This window comes from Sander lucioperca, chromosome 9 (assembly GCF_008315115.2).
Source record: "Sander lucioperca isolate FBNREF2018 chromosome 9, SLUC_FBN_1.2, whole genome shotgun sequence".
NCBI classification, from domain to species: Eukaryota; Metazoa; Chordata; class Actinopteri; order Perciformes; family Percidae; genus Sander; species Sander lucioperca.
In genome coordinates this window covers 31566280-31587678 of record NC_050181.1, presented here as the reverse complement: position 1 = coordinate 31587678, position 21399 = coordinate 31566280, and the positions used below count along the sequence as shown (strand labels likewise).

Sequence of the window (21399 nt, the reverse complement as noted above, 5' to 3'; positions counted from 1 at the left end):
GACATGTTGGGACAAAGCATGATTCAGGGAAAGGTTAAAGATATTGGTAGAGACTTTGCCAGCTGGTCTGCATAGAGATGCTGTGTGGTCTAGCTGCCTTTCTTGTGTTGAAGCTGCGCAGTGCTCTCCTGACCTCGTTTGTTTCCAGTGTTGTGTTCCTGATTATCTGGTGGCAGTCTGTTCATTACCCTAGAACTGTCAGCTGTGTCGAAGCGGGCAAATAATGTGTTGAGGTTCTCTGCTACTTAGGGGTTGCTGCTTGTGATGTGATTGTCCTTACATTTGTAGTCTGTGATGGCCCGTATGCCTTGCCACATACGCTGAGAGTCATTACAAGTGAAGTTTTCATCTATCCTACTTTAAGTCTGTAGTTGTATTTTGCTTCTGTAATGCCACATTTAAGATTTCCCTTTGCTAGGCTATAGGCTGTTATGTCATTGCCTCTGTAAGCAGCATACCTAGGCTTTACGGGTTCTTAACTTTGTTGTTCAGCCAAGGTTTGTGGTTAGGAAACTCACAGAATTTCTTAACAGTAGTGACATTTTCTTTGCAAAAGCTATTGTATGACAGTACTCTCCTCTGCACCGGCCAGAACCTAAATGCAGCGCACATTTGCCTTCCACCATTTTCTTAGTAAATCTGGCCCTCAGTGTATAGGCACATTACTTACTGAGAATTTGAGAACAGATAAGAGATGATATCTTGCATCTGCTATAAAATTTATACAGATTTTAACATTCAATAATGGTATTAGAATTTATGCCGGCATTCTTTGTATTGTGTTATATCTTTATTATTTGTATCATTGTTTGTGTCAGTTTCTTGTTCTCTGTGCCCTAATACACGAGACAATTAAACACTAAACTTGTTAATAATGAATGTCTGAATGAAGGTCTCTGTTTCTGTCTCTTCTCCAGCTTTGATGTATGCCAGTATTTTTGGTAATGTGTCAGCCATTATCCAGCGGCTGTACTCTGGTACAGCTCGCTACCATGCCCAGATGATGAGAGTTCGAGAGTTCATCCGCTTCCACCAGATCCCCAACCCTTTGAAGCAGCGGCTGGAAGAGTACTTCCAACACGCGTGGTCATACACTAATGGGATAGACATGAACGCTGTGAGTATGGGAGACTTTCTGGGGATACTAAACTTTCTCTGTCAGTCAACTCGACAGAATAGACATGGGTAACTAGAGAACTGATTGTCTAAATCAATTTTTTTATCCCTGTTTTTTGTCTGATGTTTTTCAATCACTGTTCAGCACTTTAAATTGCATTTAGTTATTAATGCATTAATGCTTTTAGCCTTTAGTTAAAAGGTGCAATATAAATAAAGTTTGATTGAGTCACACCCTAAATCTAATATAATAATCTAACACACGGCTTCTCGACCCTCTTAAAAGTATGATGATGCCAAGATGGGGTCTAATCACCATTTTCTCATTTATCATTTTTATTGTGCACTTCAATAGGTGTCTCCTGATTGAAATGCATTGACATCACGCAGAAAACAATGACAAAGACTTTTGTTTTTTGGAAATTGTTCTCCCAAGTCTTGGCAATCAAAGGAATCAGAAATAAATACTGTAACTAACACAAATATTAAAATATGTAGATTTCTTCCCCAGAAAAGTCCATACGCTTTTACCAAAAAAATTGTTGTGCCATCTCCCGTCTGCTATGAGACATCAGGAGGCCAAACCACACTCATTTCCGGATCCAGGCTGCCTGAATGACCTGCAGCTCTGCTGTACACTACAGTACATATAAGACCCTCCTGCTTGCACGGGTTAGGGTTATCTATCGGCTGAGCAAGCTGCCTTTCTCCTGACATCACTTTCTTGTCATATCCTGTCAATACAATAGAAATAGAAGTAGACGAAAATCTTTTAAACTGACCTTTGTCGATCTAAAATGAAGACAGATTCAGCAACTGTATGGCCTATTTCTCGTTTAAAATGTTTTCAGAAACACGTTTCAGTGAACTATTTTCGTAAAATACGAGATCATATTCTCAACGAGCTGCCTTAATCGAAAATTCTCGAGAAGCTAGAACCATGACACGCATTCGTCCAATCAGCTGCCGGTCAAGGGCGTGGAGCATCAACCATTGATCTATGACGTCGCGACACCACGCTTCAGTCGTGTTGGACATATGGATCTGTACCGTAACACAGTCAGAAAAGTGGAAGCATCTGCAACTTTGCGGATGCTGGCTAAAACCAAAGAAGAGACCATAGACAGGAAGACAGCCTCCAAATGGTCAAAGCACTCACGTTAAGATGGCCGTGGTTAAAGGGATACTTCACTGATTTAGCATTAAGCTTTGTATCAGCAGAAACACGGTAGTATTTTTGAATGACCGTGCTTCCCTCCCTCATGTCCCCCTGAGAGGGGAGATCTCTGTATTGTGGGTCTGGAAAAATTTATACCGATGACGCAAAAATCGTCATTTTACGTCATCGGTATACATTTTTCCAGAGGCAAAGGACTACACCCAGTACTTCCGCATAGCCCATAGGGGGTTGGACGTCGTTTTTTTTACGGAGAATGCCAAGGTAAATCTCAAGTCAGCCATCTTGAATCATCGCTTAGCTTCTTGGCAGAAACAGATTTATTCATCCCGAAGGACATTTTAGAACAACAATTATGTGCATACAAAGTAACGCACACATGTACCACCGGGATACATTGCCGGTAAGGGGACATCCTCAGCGGTGTGCGGAAAGCGGGACAAGGGTAGGAGTTGGAGCTAGGTGGAAGCTAACGCTAGCTAGCCACCTGTGCCAGGCTTCGCCTGCTACGGAGACCAGCACCTCAGCCTGTGGTGCCGCTAGCCGGAATACTTGACAGGCTTTGCCTGCTACGGAGACCAGCACATCACCCTGCGGTGTCGCTCCATGCTGTTAACCGGTAAGGGGGTATCCTCAGCGGTGAGACCCGGAGGATGTCCCTAGCTCATACTCCTAGCTCATACGCAGGAGTATGAGCTAGGTGGAAAGCTAACGCCAGCCGACCACCTGTCCCATCAATCCTGCTTGCAAGTGTCTCTTTCGACAACAAACTGGACTACATCCAACTTCAACGAAACTCCCAACACAAGTTCAGAGACTGCTGTGTTTTTGTTGTTGTGGAAACATGGCTGAACAACAGTGCTGCTCTGTCACCGGGTAAGACTAGCTAGTGGAGGTGGGCTTTTTTAACACGGACTGTTGCAGAAATGGGGTGCTTGTATCCAACTAACTGCTAACCGCTGGTGGAGTTTGTGACTGTTAGATGAAACCATTCTACATTCCACGCAAATGTACGGCTGTGTTTATACTCTGTTTTACAGCCTACCAAGTGGCGTGACGAAATTCAAACTGTAAATATACTCGAATTAAGCCGAAAATGAAGCTAACTAGCCGCTACCTGTACACATAGGGTTGGACGGACAGTCGCAGCTAACGAAACCCCTAATGTTCGCATAAATTCATTAAATTGAAATTGGACACCATAGTTAGCTTTATAAGACTTTAGGGTATATGTCATGTAAGTGGCGTGACGAAATTCAAACTGTAAATATACAAAAGTTATGCCGAAAGTGTAGCAACGATCTTTTCCCACAGGATTAAATGGGACACATAGCCTAGCTTGCAGCTCCGGAGCTCCGCGGATCCCCGAGCCCCGGTCGTCCAGTAACCGATAAACAGTGACTTTCACTGGGTATGGAGGTTGCCGCTTTCTCGTCAGACTGTGTGGAGCTCCTAAAGTCTTACCAAATTTGCAATTAGCCATCAATTTTCGTAAAACGGCCCATATTTGAGCTTTATATAGTTGATTTCTCGCTTAAAAAAGTATCAGAAGTGAATTCAATAACGAAATAGCCCGACAAACAATGTATAACTTTGCAGTGTCTGAAATATGAGACTTGCTGTCTCGTCTCCAATGTGTTTTACAGCCTACCAAGCGCTAATGCTAGTATGTGTTAGCTGAACTTTACGGAGCATATAATGTGTTTCGTATGTCGTTTTTATATAATGTCGTTTTTATATAATGTCGTTTTTATATAATGTCGTTTTTATATATTTGAATTGTGTAACCACTTGAGCCACGGTGAAACGTTGTTTCGTGTATATGGTTGAAATGACAATAAAACACAGTTGAATTGAGTTGACCGTCTCACTGTCTGTCTGTAAATGGTAGGCATGGCTTGGGAGTGGACTCAGAGCAGCGAAGCAAGTGCATTCTGGGATTTGGTGTCTTTCATCCTCATGAGCAAAAAACACATTTCCTGGCTTTTCTCGGCCTAGAAGGCACCAATTTCAATTTTTTTTTCACATTTATACTACATAAGTGACCCAATTTAAAGATATATTCAGCTTTCCAGCGGTGAAATATCCCTTTAACAGTAATACTGTTATGGTTTGCAAATTCAAAAAGAGGACACAAATGCAGGAGGGGGGGGTGTGCGCGGTCACGTAAGGCTTGTATCATGTGGACGTGCCAACAGTTTTTTTTGTCATTACTTCCTCATGGGGGCGACAGAACCTACGACAGAACCTACGACAGAACCTACGCACTATAGCTTTACCAAATTAATCACACATTTTTTTCTGTTCTACATGTACTTTAAAGGGGGATATTTATAATTTAATGCTTTTATCAAAAAAGGTGCAAACAAAAATGCTTTCTTTATGCAAATGTTTATTATTGCGACAATCCAAAACGATAACAAATGTTGCGTTATGTTCCACAGAGTACATAAAAGTACTCCCTACTCCCTGTTCATGGAAGTCGGTTAAGGGAACTTCTCTCAACAAAATTCCTCCATTCGGAACACCCTGCAACGTTACCAACACAGATATCACTTCCTCTATGGTGGAGGAGCAGTTAACCATAGTCCTCATAAATTGACCGGAGTTTAAAATTCCAACGGCAACAGAGCAATCCCAGAAGTGGAACGTTGTTGATATAGACTAAGTTCTTCCCTACACAGTTCACAGTTCCCCATGGAGGACAGTCCTGCCTGATTTTGAAGCCCTTTGATTAACCGCCAGCCACCCTCAAGTGGTCTAGATCCTAGGGAACAGGTTGCCTGTGGGCCGCTCCCTTCGATGGATCAAGCCCTGTCTCCGTTATTTCTCCCCCCAGCTCAATGCTTGGCAGTTATGGCTACAGAGATCTGTTTGGGTTAATCTGGAGCCATTATGTCTCTCTACCTACACCACTTGACTCTTAAAAGAGAAATCAGGTGCCAGAAGGCACTGTAAGTTCTGGCATAAAGAACAAAGAAATAAAGAGATTACAAATACATCCGAAAATGCTTCTCACCTTCATTTACCTTAAGTGAATGTAGCCTTGGCTAGGAGGGGTTGATGTCATCAGGCGGTACCCATCGTTCATTGGGTGTTTCAACCCTTATCCGCAACACCCTCCCGATGGTGGGTCAGCAGTGATGGCCAAGTCACTGCCCATCTTCCCCTTCTGGCTTCCAGCTCAACTCCTCCCTCCTGCTCCATAACCAGCAAGAGGCTCTTTCCGCTGCCTCTCCCATCCTGCGAGCTGCTGTCTTTCTCTCCTTCACTGTCATTTCAATGGCTCTGAGCATTCTCCACACTGAGCAGAAAATCCTCTGCAGCTGACCTTGACCAGGAACAGCCATGCCTGCCATCCTTTCCCCCTGCAGTCATGCAGAAGGTCTTGGTATTTGGCGCTCTTCCTTTCAAAGGCCTGTTCACACCCTCTTCCCATGGGACTGTAAGTTTTTATGAGGATGATCTTTTTTGCCTCTTCAGACCACAGTACCACATCCAGCCTCAGGGTTGTCTGGACAAACTGGGGGAACTGCAGCCCAGGTTGACCTTAATTTCCCACGATTGGGCCTTTTGTAGCAAACTGGTTCTTTAGTTGCTGTGGTTGGTGGCTTTTCCCCTTCCCTTACAAACTGGATTGATGTTGTTTTCCGAAGTGGTTGGCGTTTCCTTTTCCTCTCCTGCTCTAAGGTGTTAGCGAGTGTCATGAGCACCCTCTAATGGCGCCACCTGTACCTTCCTTGGGTGAGTGCTGTTTTCCACCCGGAAAGGATGTGTGCCATGGTGCCCCTCTCCCCACAAAGCTTGCACAATGGCCTCATGCCCCACTTGTGCAAGTTTGTTGGTGTTGGGAGTGTGTCATACATCTCAGCAGGAAGGAGATGCCGAACGGCTCCAGTCTCCATAGGTCCGTCCAGGTGATCTTCCTCTTGGGAAGATCCCATTTGGTCCAGGCTCCTTGGGAAGCTAGGTCCACTGCCCTTGACCTTTGTCCTTCCTCTTCCAGGTTCCGTACCTCCTCTTGAATCATGGCTCGAGAACAAAGTAACAAAGTGATTAAAGAACTGAGTTTAGCTATGTCATGTTTTTTTCTTCAACTTATGAACGAGGCTAAAGGTAATAGCAAAGACATTTGGAAAAGTATTAACAGTTTGACAGGAGAGTAGGGCTGCAACTAACGATTATTTTAATAATCGATTAATCTGTCGATTATTTTTTCGATTAATCGATGAATCGGATAAAAAAACAAAAAACAAAAAAACATTAATTTACATCAATTCAATACATACTTACATACATGTTGTTTTAGTTAATAGTTGTGTAAAGGTAAGTAACCCAAAGAGCAGATACAGATCACACACACACACACACACGTTCACTTGAAGCTTATTCATTAAATTATTACCATCATTGTAGTAAGTTAAGTTCATTTGTACACCACATTTAAACACAGCTTAAGATGACCAAGGACTATAAAAGAAATTTAAAATGAAATTAAAAAGTACAACACACACAAATATATTTGTCAACAATAACTGATATGGGACAGCACAGAATATATACATGACAATAGATTGAAAAAATAATGGGCCAAAAAAGGCGAGTGAACGAAAACGTGTCTTTAGTCCTGCTTTACTACTGTTATTAACGAGCTAACGCTAGCTTGTCATGCTAGTCAGCTGGATAACGAGTAAACACCACACCAGCACCACTGGAGGGACGTTACGTTCCTCACTTCAAAACGGAACAGAAGTAGGATTCTGTAGTGACTTTACCCTGCTGTTGAACTCCCTTCCTCCTCATCAAGGACTCCAACATGTTTACGTTTTAGGTGCTGAATCATCACCGTGGTGCGCCCGTGCTATGCCGTGTCGCTTTTGCTTATCTTGCAGTTAACACGTTTTCGATTTATTTAGTGTGAAATGCCCACACCTTGGATGACTTAGGTCGTACTGATTTCTCTGCCTCCGCCATGTGTTTCAGAACAACGTTAAGGGTCTCTCCGGTCTCTCTCCGTATTTCCTCTACCCCCGCTCTGCTCTTTTTTCTTTTCTTTCGCTCCGCACGGCACTCAACTCAATTGCTTTTATCTCCGCGACTGAGTGGCGTGTCGCGCGACACAACGAATCGATAATGAAATTCGTTGCCAACTTTTTTAATAATCGAATTTTATCGATTCGTTGTTGCAGCCCTACAGGAGAGCTCAACATCACTCACATGACATCCAGCTCACTGTTCAGGGCAAGACAATAGATGATAAGGTATCACCACTGTGGGATACTACACAAACAAAATCTATGTGATGTGTACCACAATGAGATAGACACCTTCATCATGTGGTGTGACACCAACCATTTTATCTTAAATGTCACAAAAACACAGGAGATGGTCTTTGACCTAAGGCAAGTGAATGACCATTAGCCAGTGGTCTTCAAAAACCAAAAACTCACCTAGGTAGCATCTTACAAATACTTAGGTGTCAACATTGACAATCTTCTCTGCTGAAAAACACATTGACCACCTATGAAATTGACTGCAGCAGAGTCTATACTTTTTAAGACACCTGAGACTGTACGGAGTGAGAAGCCAGATCATGCTAATGTTCTACCAGGCGATCCTGGAGAGCATCATCAGATATGGAATCACAGCATGGTTTGGCAACTTAACAGTGCAGCTGAAAAGCAGGCTGGTTGAGCACAAACATGACCGCTATGAAGATAATAGGGAGGAAAGAGTACCCAGCATCTCATTTTTGCCTTGGGCCCCAACGATTTTCCTTAGTAGAAATCAAATATAGCTTCAGTGAAGTGTTAAAGCAAGCATACAGAATACAGAAGATATACAAAAGACTGGTCATAGCATGTTTTTATGGAGGAAATATTTATTCATAATTCAAATTGAAAGTCCAAAGAGAAATTGAAAGTCCAAAGAGAAAACGAAGCAAGATCAAATTAAAAATATTATTATTTTTTTAAATTTTCCATTGATCAAATTAAAAATATTATTTTTTTTTAAATTTTCCATTTGTTTTAAATTGAAATTCAAAAGCCAAATATTAAATCCAAATGGAAAAGCCAATGTTAAATTTAAATTCAAAAGCCAAATATTAAATCCAAATGGAAAAGCCAAATGGAAAATTTAGAAAAATAATAATATTTTTAATTTGATCTCGCTTCATTTTCTCTTTGGACTTTCAATTTGAATTATGAATAAATATTTCCTCCATATGTTTTGTTACTTAAGATGGAATTTAAAAATATAAACATTGCAGGAATAGGTCAGAATTTCAAGCCTCTGGGAAATTAATTCAATACATGTTCATTCTTAAACAAAGTACTAGTTAAAGCCTAGAGCACTGAGTGGTCAACACCAGTGACATGGATCCAGGTCGCCATTGCAAATGAGAACCTGTTCTCAACGGCCTACCTGGTTAAATAAATGTTAAAATTGTCAAATTGTCATTGTAGAGAGGTGATATTACTCAGGATGATTCCATCCTGGGTTTTATTACGGGATCATGGTTATAGACAGAGGATGTATTTCCTTCGGCAGCTAAATAAATTTGACCTGTCAAAGACAATGATGGTGCACTTCTATACGGCCATCATTGAATCCATCCTCACCTGCTCTATTACCATCTGGTACGCTGCTGCCACCGCCAAGGACAAGGGCAGACTGCAGCGTATCATCCACTCTGCTGAGACCTCTTCAGGACCTGTACTCCTCCAGAACCTGTACCCCTTGAGGACGCTGAGACAGGCAGGAAAAATTGTAGCCGATCCCTCTCACCCTCGAGACAAACTGTTTGAACCTCTCCCCTCTGGCAGGAGTCCATTCTGGTCCATCAAAACAAACACCTCACTGCTCTGCAGTCAGCTTCGTTAACGAGAACCCGGACCCCCACTGACATTGAATCCTTTATCCTGGACTATATACCTGTCCTCTGCACATTCTATATATCCTGAACTTTTGCACATCCCTCAACATTTTTGCACTAATTCACACAGACTCTTTCTTAATTAATATCATATTATAAACAGTGATATTCTACGTATTTGTTTCTGTATTTGTTTGTTTATTTCATATTGATGTTTAATATGTTTGTTTATGTATGCACCAACCACCAAGGCAAATTCCTTGTGTTAATTACGTAAAATAAATCCTTTTCTGATTCTGATTACAGACTGCATGCTGATTGTAGTTAAGGTATTAATCCAAGGGTGTCCTCTCTTTGTGACCTCCATCCCTACTTCTCCACCAGGTTTTAAAAGGTTTCCCAGAGTGTCTCCAGGCAGATATTTGTCTCCACCTAAACAGGTCACTGCTGCAAAACTTTAAGGCTTTTAAAGGTAATATTATTTCACATTACACATGAAGGGGATTTTTTATGCACACAATTAGGTATCACACAGTAGTGCAAAGTAAGCACATTTACTCAAGTACTGTACTTAATACAATTTTAAGCACGGTCTCACGGCAGTTCGTTTAATTGTCATGTTATTTTTAATCTATTGATTCGTGTACAACAATACGTTTATCTCGTTTTTTTCGTGGTGGCCAGCACGAAATGGGAACCATCTATTCAGAGGTTGGGTTTAGGAAAAAAACAATGGGGAAAGGACGCCTCACCTGCCAGGAGACGGCTGCAGGGGACGTGCGACAATAACGGGACGGTTGTGATTAGGAAGACAACGGGGAAAGGACGCTACACGTGGGACGCGATCCGCAGTCTCCCGGGTGAAAGTCCTGTATTGTTTGACCCATCCACCACCCCAACCAACCTCCCTACGCGGATTTTCGGCTTTTCATACTACTCCCTACCGTATTCGTGCTGTGATCACGACATATGCTTCCCATTGAAATACATTACTTTACATTTTCGTGCTGGCCACCACGAAAAAAAACGAGAAAAACGTCCCCGTGAACACGAATCAATAGATTAAATAACATGACCATTTCACGAACTGCCGTGAGACTGGGTTGAAAGAAATTAACAGAGTAGCTAGAATTTGCTTCATCTCCACCAGCTACAACGCAATGCCTCACTCATCTGTATCTCTCAATAATGTATACCCTTATTATGTTAAATAACGTACATTAACTCATTTTTGTTAGTTGCCCTTACGTCCTTTAACACAGCAGAGTAAATGTAAACATGGTTTAAACTTAAACATTTAAACCAAATCAGAATTTTTGAGACATTATAAGGAAACAGACCTGTTGTTACCTCCACACAAATTACAGTGTGTTTAATATCAGCTTCCACAATACTTATCCTCCATAAAAATTCTGTTTAGGCATTAAGTTAAGTTAAAGCTTACCTTTACTGCTCCTGCACAACAATGACTCTGGAATATACTTTGCATAATCTTTGCAATTTTCGCACTTTTGGTGATTCCCAACCACGGGTACTTGTACCCTAGGGGGGACTTCTGCAGATTGTGAAGCAGCTCAACTAATTTGAAAAAAAAAAATAGAAATTATGATTTGATTAAAAGAATATATCAGCTGTAACACCTGAACACTACATGTTGCAATTTTGTAAGCGTGCATGGAAGTTAGTTAGCTAGTGAGCGCAGAAGTTTAAAAAGATTGTTAGCTAAATGTAATCAATAAATGGTAGGAATAAATAGCTAAAAGTAATGGCTAAAATGTTCAAATAATCAGCTAAAAGTAATTGATATATGGTTGAAACATTTAGCAATCTAATTATTGACAGTTCAACAAGTACAACACTATCCACTTTTATATAATGAATAGTGTTATATATTTAGAAAACCATACATTGTGAATTGATGAAGGGGTACGTGAGTTCATCTGACAGGGATGTGGGGGAGCTCAGACCAAAAAGGTTGGGAACCCCGGGTATAAGCTACCCGGCAGTATATAAAGTGGTTACAATTAGCCCCACCTTTACCTACTGCAACATTAGTGATTACTTACACATTACTGCATCAATAATCATAATCCAGTATCATATTCTGAAAGGTACCGTTTCTGCATAATGAGTACTTTTAATTTTAGAACTTTTATATTTTGATGCTAATAGTTGTGTACTTTTACTTAAGTAAAGTAAGATTTGACTTGTAACAGAGTATAGGTATTGCAATTTTTACATAAGTAAAAGCTCAGAGTACTTCTTCCACCACTGGTCAAACTATATGCTAAACCTGGTTAAAGAAAAGATGAAGAAGCCTGGTTTTTGTAGCATTGGACTAACACATTGTATTTGTTCTGGTGTCTAGGATCCACTAAGGGCTGTCTGAGGGCCCTAGCTATGAGGTGTAAGACCACCCACGCTCCTCCTGGTGATACCCTAGTGCATGCCGGAGACTTGATATCAGCTCTGTACTTCATCTCCAGAGGATCCATAGAGATCCTCAAAGGAGACGTGGTGGTAGCTATACTGGGTAGGTGCATGCATGAAGCTCAGGTTTATGCTAGTGGCTCCATAAAGCTGTCCAGGGAAGACCCACGTAGAGTCATTAATGTAAAATACACAAAGATTCCTATGCTCATACCCTGTCTATGTTTTTTTTCTCCTCCAGGGAAGAATGATATCTTCGGAGAGCCCATTAATCAGTACACTCTGCCAGGACAATCCAGAGCTGACGTCAGAGCTCTGACCTACTGTGATCTGCACAAGATACACAGAGAGGATATGCTGGAGGTATCACGTGTAATCAAATAATCAAAGTTAACTGAAACATCAGTCTTTTTCCTCTACTATCAGTTTTTTATTTGTGCTATTCATTTTTACACACACAGTACTGATTTCCTGGTATTTGTGTCTGCAGGTTCTGGGCATGTATCCTGAATTTTGTGAATATTTCTGGTCCAACTTGGAAATCACCTTCAATCTCAGAGATGTATGTTACTCATATTCCAGCTACTCTATTTATTATTATTGTTAATATTATTATTATTGTGACCTGTCAAAACAACATCGGAGGTATGCTGAATTTGAGTTTTGACTATTCATTATTTAAATGGGATTCACATGTGAATGCTCAATACAATGTTATGACAAAAGTAACTTTAACCTTGCTGTAATTCGAGGTCATTGCCTAACCTTAACCATCCAACCTTAACCAGGGTTAACGGTCATACTCAGTGAAGCTGGCAAAACCCTCGATGAACTCACTGACAGTGACTTTATACATCAAGTTCTGCAAAGAAATGTGCATCCCGACCAAAACGGTGACATTTTATGTTGATAAAAACCCTGGTTCTCCCAAGACTTACAGCTCCTACCCTGTCATAAAAAGGTGACAGGGCTCAATACAAAGCAGCAAAATGTGAGCTAAGCTAAGTCCAGCTATGCGACGATGGCAACAATTCTAACCCAGTAATACCAGATTAATATGGAAAAATCATCATGACGCATTACAAAAATGCCACAACTCCCTTCCAGATAATGACCCTTACCTCCCAGATAAAACAAATATGCAAGGGTTGAAAAATCTGTACACTTTATTTGAAAGGGTGTGCATACGACTAACATGACACTGTCATAACCAGAACAAGACACCTGTCATCAACGTTAAGACTGTGAATGTTTATGATTGTTATTAAGGGTCTTATGGTAAAATATGACACTTTTGGTTATTAAGCTAACTAGCAAATGTCCTGCTCAGCTAAGCCACTGTGCAGCTCAGTTGGCCCCTATGTTTTGCAACATATTCACCTACACATGCATCCTGTTTATAGATGTCAGTTCTGCCTATAATTCATTTGACTCAAAATCCTCAATAAAAAGTGCCTGGGTAGCTCACCTGGTAGAGCGCTCTCCCATATATAGAGGTTTACTCCTCAATGCAGGTTGCGGGTTCGACTCCGACCTGCGGCCCTTTGCTGCATGTCATTACCCCTCTTTCTCCCCTTTCATGTCTTCAGCTGTACTATAAAAATAAAGGCCTAAAATAATCTTTAAAATCCACTCATTACTCATGCTGATTAACAGGGCTCAGTGGGCAGAATTGCCGCTCCAACAGAAACATCTCTAAAACAGTAGGGTGCAGATTCTAGATATAATTTTTTTCATAAAATCTTAGTTCTGATAGTAAGTATTAAAAATTGCTTTAATATCGGCATAGGAAAATTAATCGCCAATCATCTCTTCAATCGTCTATTTACAATCTGATCGCCAATGGTCACAAGCCTACAGTCAACAGTCAAAACCCAGGAGCTTAGCATTGACTGCCGTTGCATTCCAAATCCCAAAACACCCATAAAAATTAATGGAGACCCCATAACCACTTCCTTTAAATTCTGGAACACATATTAGCAATAACCTGAAAAGGAAAACTACCAATGAACACATCATTGCAAAAGCTCAACAACAACAACAACAACAACAACAACAACAACTGTAGTTTCTTAGAAAGCTTAACAAATACCGGATCAAGCAATACGGATGTTAAAGGTCCCATGACACGGTGCTCTTTGGATGCTTTTATATAGACCTTAGTGGTCCTCTAATATTGTATCTGAAGTCTCTTTTATATAGACCTTAGTGGTCCCCTAATACTGTATCTGAAGTCTCTTTTATATAGACCTTAGTGGTCCCCTAATACTGTATCTGAAGTCTCTTTTATATAGACCTTAGTGGTCCCCTAATACTGTATCTGAAGTCTCTTTCCTGAAATTCAGCCTTGGTGCAGAATTACAGCCACTAGAGCCAGTCCCACAATGAGCTTTACTTAGGATGTGCCATTTCTGTGTCTGTAGCTTTAAATGCTATTGAGGAGGAGAGAGGGGGGGGGGGCAAGGTGGAGGGTGGGGGTGTGGCCTTGACCAACTGCCACTTTCCTCGTTTGAAAGCCATGATGTCTCTCTCTCTCTCATAGGTGGGCCAAATTCTCTGGGTGGGCAAAGCAGAGAAAGGGGAGGTAACCTTTCACCTTATGACCTCATAAGGAGCAAGATTCCAGATCGGCCCATCTGAGCTTTCATTTTCTCAAAGGCAGAGCAGGATACCCAGGGCTCGGTTTACACCTATCACCATTTCTAGCCACTGGGGGATTATAGGCAGGCTGGGGAACTCATATTAATGTTAAAAAACCTCATAAAGTGAAATGTTCATGCCATGGGACCTTTAACAAAGCATCTAAAATCATAGGTAAACCACTCCCCTCAGAATCCCTTATATGAATCCCTTATACTCACAGCGTAAAGCAGGCAGAGATGATCATCTCTTCCACATCCTGCTCATCACCTCTTCCAGCTTCTTCCCTCGGTGGAGGCGCTACAGGTCACTGTCCACTAAGACTAAACGGTTTAAACTGTTTTTTTCCCTCTTACCATCAGGACTCTGAACTCCCCCCTCTAGCCCCTATCTATGTATGGTTATTCTTGTCTTTACCGTCACGTATACTTCCCTCTTCCCGTCTGCAGGTGAATAATGAAGCTGTGGGTTTTCTGGGTAAAGAAGACTCGGTCGTTGAAGGATTAAGCAGACCACAAAGAAAACACAAACTCTCTTCCACACACACAGGTAACACCATGTACCTCTGTGACAAAGTGGGTGATGCACTCACCACTTGTCCCTTGGTGCTTGTGTACATTTGTCCATGTTTTTTTTACACATTGCTCTAGTTTTTTTCATATGGTATTCATTTTCAGTTTTGCTTAAATTTGACCGTTGCTTTTGTGTAACATTTCAGGACTTACTATCCCGGGTTTGTTTGTGTTAAAATTGTTTTCACATCGAGCACTGGTTTAATTTAAGGCAAACACCACCACAGTCTAGTTTCAGTTAGATGTATTAAGTTGCAGGTTTGAAGAGTTAATTGTTTGTTTCTTCATATTCACCTTTCCTTGTACCTTTGTTTGGTCCACCCTGCAGGAATGTTTGGGGAGGAGCCGCTCAGCATTTCTAGTGTATTTACCGTGCGTTCATGGACATCGGAAAAACGTTTTTCCGAGTGAAAAGGTCATCATTCACGTCCCTTCCTGTGGGAGTCAGAGGTGGGAAACTCGGGCCAGATTTTGCTAACCGAGTTTCCCAGTTGGTGACGCGTTGTTGACAACTGACGTTTGATGTAGGCGAATTTGGTTCACTGAACATATTTCAATGACAATAAACTTATTTATTGTGGACAAACGCCTCTGCTGAGAAACATACACAGACATAACATGTTTCAAATTATTCATAAATAGGCCTATGTATAAAAAAAAAACAAAAAAACAACACCTTATCCGTGTCCTTTCACAAACACAACCACCTCACGATGTGCTGTTTGTATGCTCGCATAAGAAAACAGCAGCAAATTATTGTGGCCTCCATGTTTTCACCAGGTTTTCACACACCTGATGCTCTAGGCTATGCCCAACAGTTGGTGGCAGTCATGCAACAAGTTGTTATGCCAAACGCCAATGTAACAGAAGAAGAAGAACACGCATCCCGACATGTGAACGCTGGCAGTCGGAAAAACAACGTAATCACGGGCGGTCCCTGTCATTCCGAGGTGGCATGAACGCGCCATTATGGTATTGATGATGTCATCGCTGACATCATGAGACAGAACCAAGTGATGGGGGTTTTCTGTGTGTAGTTATTTCTCATTTGTTGGTTAATGCATTTGAGGGGTAATTGGAAGGAGTTACATCCCTCATAAAGTTTTCTTAATTTGTGTAAATGAGTATAAACTGTGTCTTGCTTTGTCCAAGTTTTGGTTAGGTTAGAAGTGTTTGGTAGACTTACCGCTGGAAGATATTGGTGCGGTCCAGGGCAGATTGAGAGCCCTATAAAGGCAGTGGCACTTTGCTGCTCAGGAAGCCATGCTGATACAAACACGTGCTTTATTGATTTTTTTGGTACGGACTATAGACGAGAAGCCATGCTGCCACGAATACATGCTTTGTTTCATTTGTAGATTGATAGTAGATTTTGTTATTTTGGCTCCAGTTTTCTTTTGATAGTTTAAAGTTTTGCAGTTTTTGCATTTTTCTCATTTTTCTCATTTAAATGTGTTGGCACCCTGTAAATAAATCTGCGCTAATTGGAATTCAAGAAGTCTGCCTGCCTATCTTTTGATGCTCTGGCTACGCTACACCACAACCTCGGACCATAGATTTTTATAAGAAAGGAGAGTACAGATTACCTGAGACAGATTTATCGAGAGTGGACAGTGTAACAGTGTGACTCTTTAAACCAGTCCCTGTCCCCACTCCTAAACGCCTCTTCCTTCAACAACCTCAGCTGTCTGAGTTTGGCTGTGAACCAGGGCTTGTCATTGTTGTACCTCACCGTGGTACATGTTGGTACACAGCTGTCCTCACAGAAGCTGATGTATGGCGTCACAGCCTCTGTGTAGTCAGCCAAATGGTTGTCCTGAAAACAACCCAGTCTGTACAGTCCAAACACGTCTGAAGATCATCCAATTGGACATTTTCTGTATTTGGGGAGTTAATGGCTGAGGTTACCTTTGTTGAAGTCAACGAGGACAATAACAAGAGTCTGTGTTATCCACTCCCCACACATAATGTTGTCGGTAAACGCACGCTGTGCCTCCTGCACGTTGGCCTGCGGTGGGATGTAAACACCAACCAGACTGAATGAAGCAAACTCCCGGGGGGAGTAGTTTACAGAGCCACGTCTCCGTGAAGCACAAAACGGCAGATACAGTCAGGTGAAAAAATTACGACACCCATGCCAAAGTTGACTAAAAAGAGGATTAAAAAAAATCATCTTTTGGAAATTGATCTTAATGCCTTAATTAAAAAAATGAGGAAAAATCCAGTCTTTAAGGACACCGATTTTCCGATGTATCGTAAATAAATAAATGTTTTTCCTTAAAATACAGGGGGCATAAGTAAGTACACCCCTATGTTAAATTCCCATAGAGGCAGGCAGATTTTTATTTAAAGGCCAGTTATTTCATGAATCCAGGATACTATGCATCCTGATAAAGTTCCCTTGGCCTTTGGAATTAAAATAGCCCCACATTGTCACATACCGTTCACCATACCTAGAGATTGGCATGGGGTACTTTCCATAAAATCATCTCTCAATGCAAATCAAACCAGCTATTAGGCTAACTGAAATAAAACCATGCCGATCTCTAGGTATGGTGAACGGTATGTGATGATGATGTGGGGCTATTTTAATTCCAAAGGCCAAGGGAACTTTATATCCATGAAATAACTGGCCTTTAAAAATAAAAATCTGCTTTCCTCTATGGGAATTTAACATAGGGGTGTACTTACTTATGCCCCCTGTATTTTAAGGAAGAACATTTATTTATTTACGATACATTATTCATTCACAAAGAAAATTGGTGTCCTTAAAGATTGGATTTTTCCTCATTTTTTTAATTAAGGCATTAAGATAAATTTCCTAAAGATGATTTTCTTTTTAGTCAACTTTAGCATGGGTGTCCTAATTTGTTCACATGACTGTATAGAAAAGTCTCTGTTTTTCCTCCCCAATAGCTAAAGTTAGTGAACATGTGTTGTAAAGAAATATCCCAGGTAATGGAAGATGTGAGAAAAGTGGAAATTAAGTCCACTGGTGTTGTTTCCCTGATGTTTATGAGGTCATCTTTAGTGGAAGCGCTCTGGGTACCGCAACAGAAACCTGAATCTATAAAACAAGACAAAACAATGTGCACCAACACCCCGAGGCGACCATACATGGCACCATCGTGATCTTGAGTGATTTTTAAATATAATTGTTAATAAATACATGTTATCCTATATATTTGTTTCAAACTTTACTTTGTACTGTTATTCTAATCATTATTACTACACAGCCAATTAGCACATTCTGTAGAATATGCCACCCCCACATTACACTGAACATACTGAAGTTATGTGACAAATAAATCTTTGAATCTTAATCTGATTTTAACATGCATTAAATTGGTTCAAGGGTGCATAATGATTTGGTTTGCACTCACAACACAAAGTTTAGAACTTGGATTTGAGCTGGGACTTAATAGCAAAGACTTGAGATTTACTTTGACCCTGTGATGTTAAATAATTTGTGCTGCTTGCACCACTATTTGTTTTTATTCTTAGTCAGCTTCTGAACTTTGTTCATTTCTTCAGGTTGCAAACTCACAGTGACTGTTTGTCTGTAGCTGCAGGTGACACCATGACAGCGGGGAGACAGAGTGCTGCCTACACATGTGGAAATAGACACAGTATTTGGGAGCAGCAGCGTGCCAGAGATGATCATCAACATACGCTGTAAGACTTTCTATCCCATAAAACATTCATTCATTAAAGAGGGTACTTACCATTTTTTTTTAAAAACCTGGACCCTATTTTCCTATGTTTTTGTGTCTATGTGACTGATGGGAACATCAATCTTTGACATTGGTCCAGTATTAAGCTATATCGCGGCAGTCGGCAGCGGCGAAACAAGATACAATGTAAGTTAATAGGGCGATTGTCCAGCTTGTATTTTCTTTCACAAAAGTGCTCGTTTTGCCACTGACAGACTCAGATTAATATTCTAAGTGTCTGACAACATTATGGAAAGGATTTCTACGGAGGTCGACCTTTCTGTTAAAGAGTAAGATCCTTTTTTTTAATATGAAAACAAATTGCGTTTGCTAAACTCACCAGACTCCATGTAAATAAACAGTAATTTTAGCATAGTAAAATACACCAGGTTGATTTAGCGCTAGCAACTTCAGAGCTGTTTCTGGTTAAACAGAAAGGTCTCAAAGAGGTTTTAAAGGTCTATCTCTGAAGGGATCTTTTCCATAATGTTGTCAGACACTTAGAATAATAATCTGAGCCTGTCAGTGGCAAAACAGCCCTTTTGTGAAGGTAAATACAAGCTGGACATTTGCCCCATTAACTTACATTGTAGCTTGTTTTGCTGCTGCCGACTGCAGCGATCTCGCTTAATACTGTACCAATGTCATAGATTCCCATCAGTCCCTTAGACACAACATATACAGACATAACAATACTTATGCCATTACAAAAGCAAACCCACGGTTCTTGTGTGTCTGTGTTCTCCAGTGACGATGAAGGGGAGGAATCAGAGGGGACCCCCATGATTAATGCTGCTGCCACAAACACTGCAACATGTCCCGACACAGACAGGAAAGAGAAGACCTGGAACCCTTTAACAGGCAAGTGCAAAGATGCATTCAAGGCACAGATACATGGAAAAATTCAGTGTATAGTGGTAACACCTGTATGGAAGTAAATCTGTTTCATCGGATTTTTAAATTAAATAGCCATTGAATTTCTAGCACTGAATATTTATGCATTAAAATCATGTACCTGAATATTTTGCCTCTGAATTTTACTCTTCAAATTTTCAACATCTAATTTTCACCTTTATTTTTCTAAGTTCATAAATTCAGAATCAAAAATTCAACGTAAAAAATTCAATATACCAAATTCAGATGCAAAATACAACGTATAAAATTCAACTAATATATTTTCAACTTGCTCAAATTCAACAGGCCAAATTCAGCTGCAAAATGTAATGTTTAAAATTCAGTGTTAACATCCGGGAACCCAAGGAAAAGCAACCAATTCTAGAATCTAGATCGGGAGTTTGCCATAGTAGCTGCAACCAACAACTGGACACTTTTTACAATTTCCGTCTGCTATTTCACCACTAAATTCACTTGTGAGACTTTTTTAATGTGAGAAATCAACTGTGCAGAGTTCAAATATGGGCAGTTTTACGAAAATTGATGGACATTTGCACATTTGCTCCGACTTGAGAAGCTCCATTCTGACGTGACAGCCAGTTGGTGGCAGCCGGGATCACTCGCTCGCCGGCCGGCCAAGGGATGCTCACAGACAGTCGGCTGGAAGTCTCTCAATAGACTCATGAACAAGTTTATTTCCTCAATCATTTGTTTAAATAACAAAAAACAATTATCCATTATAAGATAAACGGCAACCTGCGGTTATCTGCTTTCAGAGTTATAAAGCTCCATAAGCGATTGCGGGCGTAATGTTTACGAGCTCGCTGGGCAGCCAGAGCAAGAGTCAGAGGAGTAGGAGAGCAGTGTCTGAAAGGGCACGTCTTAACATAGCCTACTGTATGTGTAAATAATAAATAATGGCATATGTTATTTAGACTTAAGGGGAGACACCAAAGCTTATAATTTTAATTAATTGGCTTAAAACAAGACAATAAATGTATTGCACCAGTAATAGGCTACCACAATGATAATTCCCATCTGTTGTCTCTGGGCATGTAGGCTAAATAAAAAAAATATGTTTCCACATAACACCAATGTACAACTGTAGGACAGACCAGTGTTCAGAGAGGCATTATCAGACCTGAATAACAACAGGAGCAAATGTTGGCAAGCAATGTATGTTAAAGAGGGACGTATCTCTCTGCCCTGTCAGACGCTGCTCTCCCTCGCCTCTGGCTGCGGCTGTGTGTGTGTGTGTGTGTGTGTGTGTGTGTGTGTGTGTGTGTGTGTGTGTGTGTGTGTGTGTCAGCCGACCAGTAGGCTCGTTAACGTTACACCCGCAATCGCTTGTGGACTCCGAAAGGCAGATAGCCGCAGGTGGCGGCACATCAAAATGGAGCTTCTCAAGTCCAACGATATCGGAGTAAATGTGCAATAAAACATATATAAAATATTCGTAAAACTGTCCATATTCAAACTCTAAACAGTTGATTTTAGTGAAATTAGTGGTGAAATAGCAGGCGAAAATTGTAAAAAGTTTCCAGTTGTTGGCTGCAGCTACTATGGCAAACTCCCGATCTAGATTCTAGAATTGGTTGCTTTTCCTTGGGTTCCCGGATGTTAACACTGAATTTTAAACATTACATTTTGCAGCTGAATTTGGCCTGTTGAATTTGAGCAAGTTGAAAATATATTAGTTGAATTTTATACGTTGTATTTTGCATCTGAATTTGGTATATAGAATTTTTTTACGTTGTATTTTTGATTCTGAATTTATGAACTTAGAAAAATAAAGGTGAAAATTTGAAGGGTAAAATTCAGAGGGAAAAAATTCAGGTACATAATTTCAATGCATAAATATTCAGTGGTAGAAATTCAATGGCTTTTTAATTTCAAAATCCAATGAAACTGATTTACTTCCATACAGCTGCACCTGGCTCTGTGTGTCTCACTGTGTATCTGTGTGTGGACCGGGTCATT

The 21399-nt window shown here is 40.7% G+C and overlaps 1 protein-coding gene across 1 annotated transcript in view; it reads left to right on the top strand.

Annotated features, from left to right (window-relative positions):
• The window catches only part of LOC116040897 (potassium voltage-gated channel subfamily H member 7-like), a 107272-nt gene extending 87809 nt beyond the window's left edge, over positions 1 to 19463 (top strand). Inside the window, exons 12-19 of the mRNA XM_036005175.1 lie at positions 918 to 1117; positions 9555 to 9642; positions 11539 to 11703; positions 11842 to 11963; positions 12091 to 12162; positions 14690 to 14789; positions 18379 to 18487; positions 19274 to 19463. Coding sequence (XP_035861068.1) covers positions 918 to 1117; positions 9555 to 9642; positions 11539 to 11703; positions 11842 to 11963; positions 12091 to 12162; positions 14690 to 14789; positions 18379 to 18487; positions 19274 to 19463 — 1046 coding nt within the window. The remainder of the gene's footprint in view (positions 1 to 917; positions 1118 to 9554; positions 9643 to 11538; positions 11704 to 11841; positions 11964 to 12090; positions 12163 to 14689; positions 14790 to 18378; positions 18488 to 19273) is intronic.
• The last annotated feature ends 1936 nt before the right edge of the window (positions 19464 to 21399 follow it).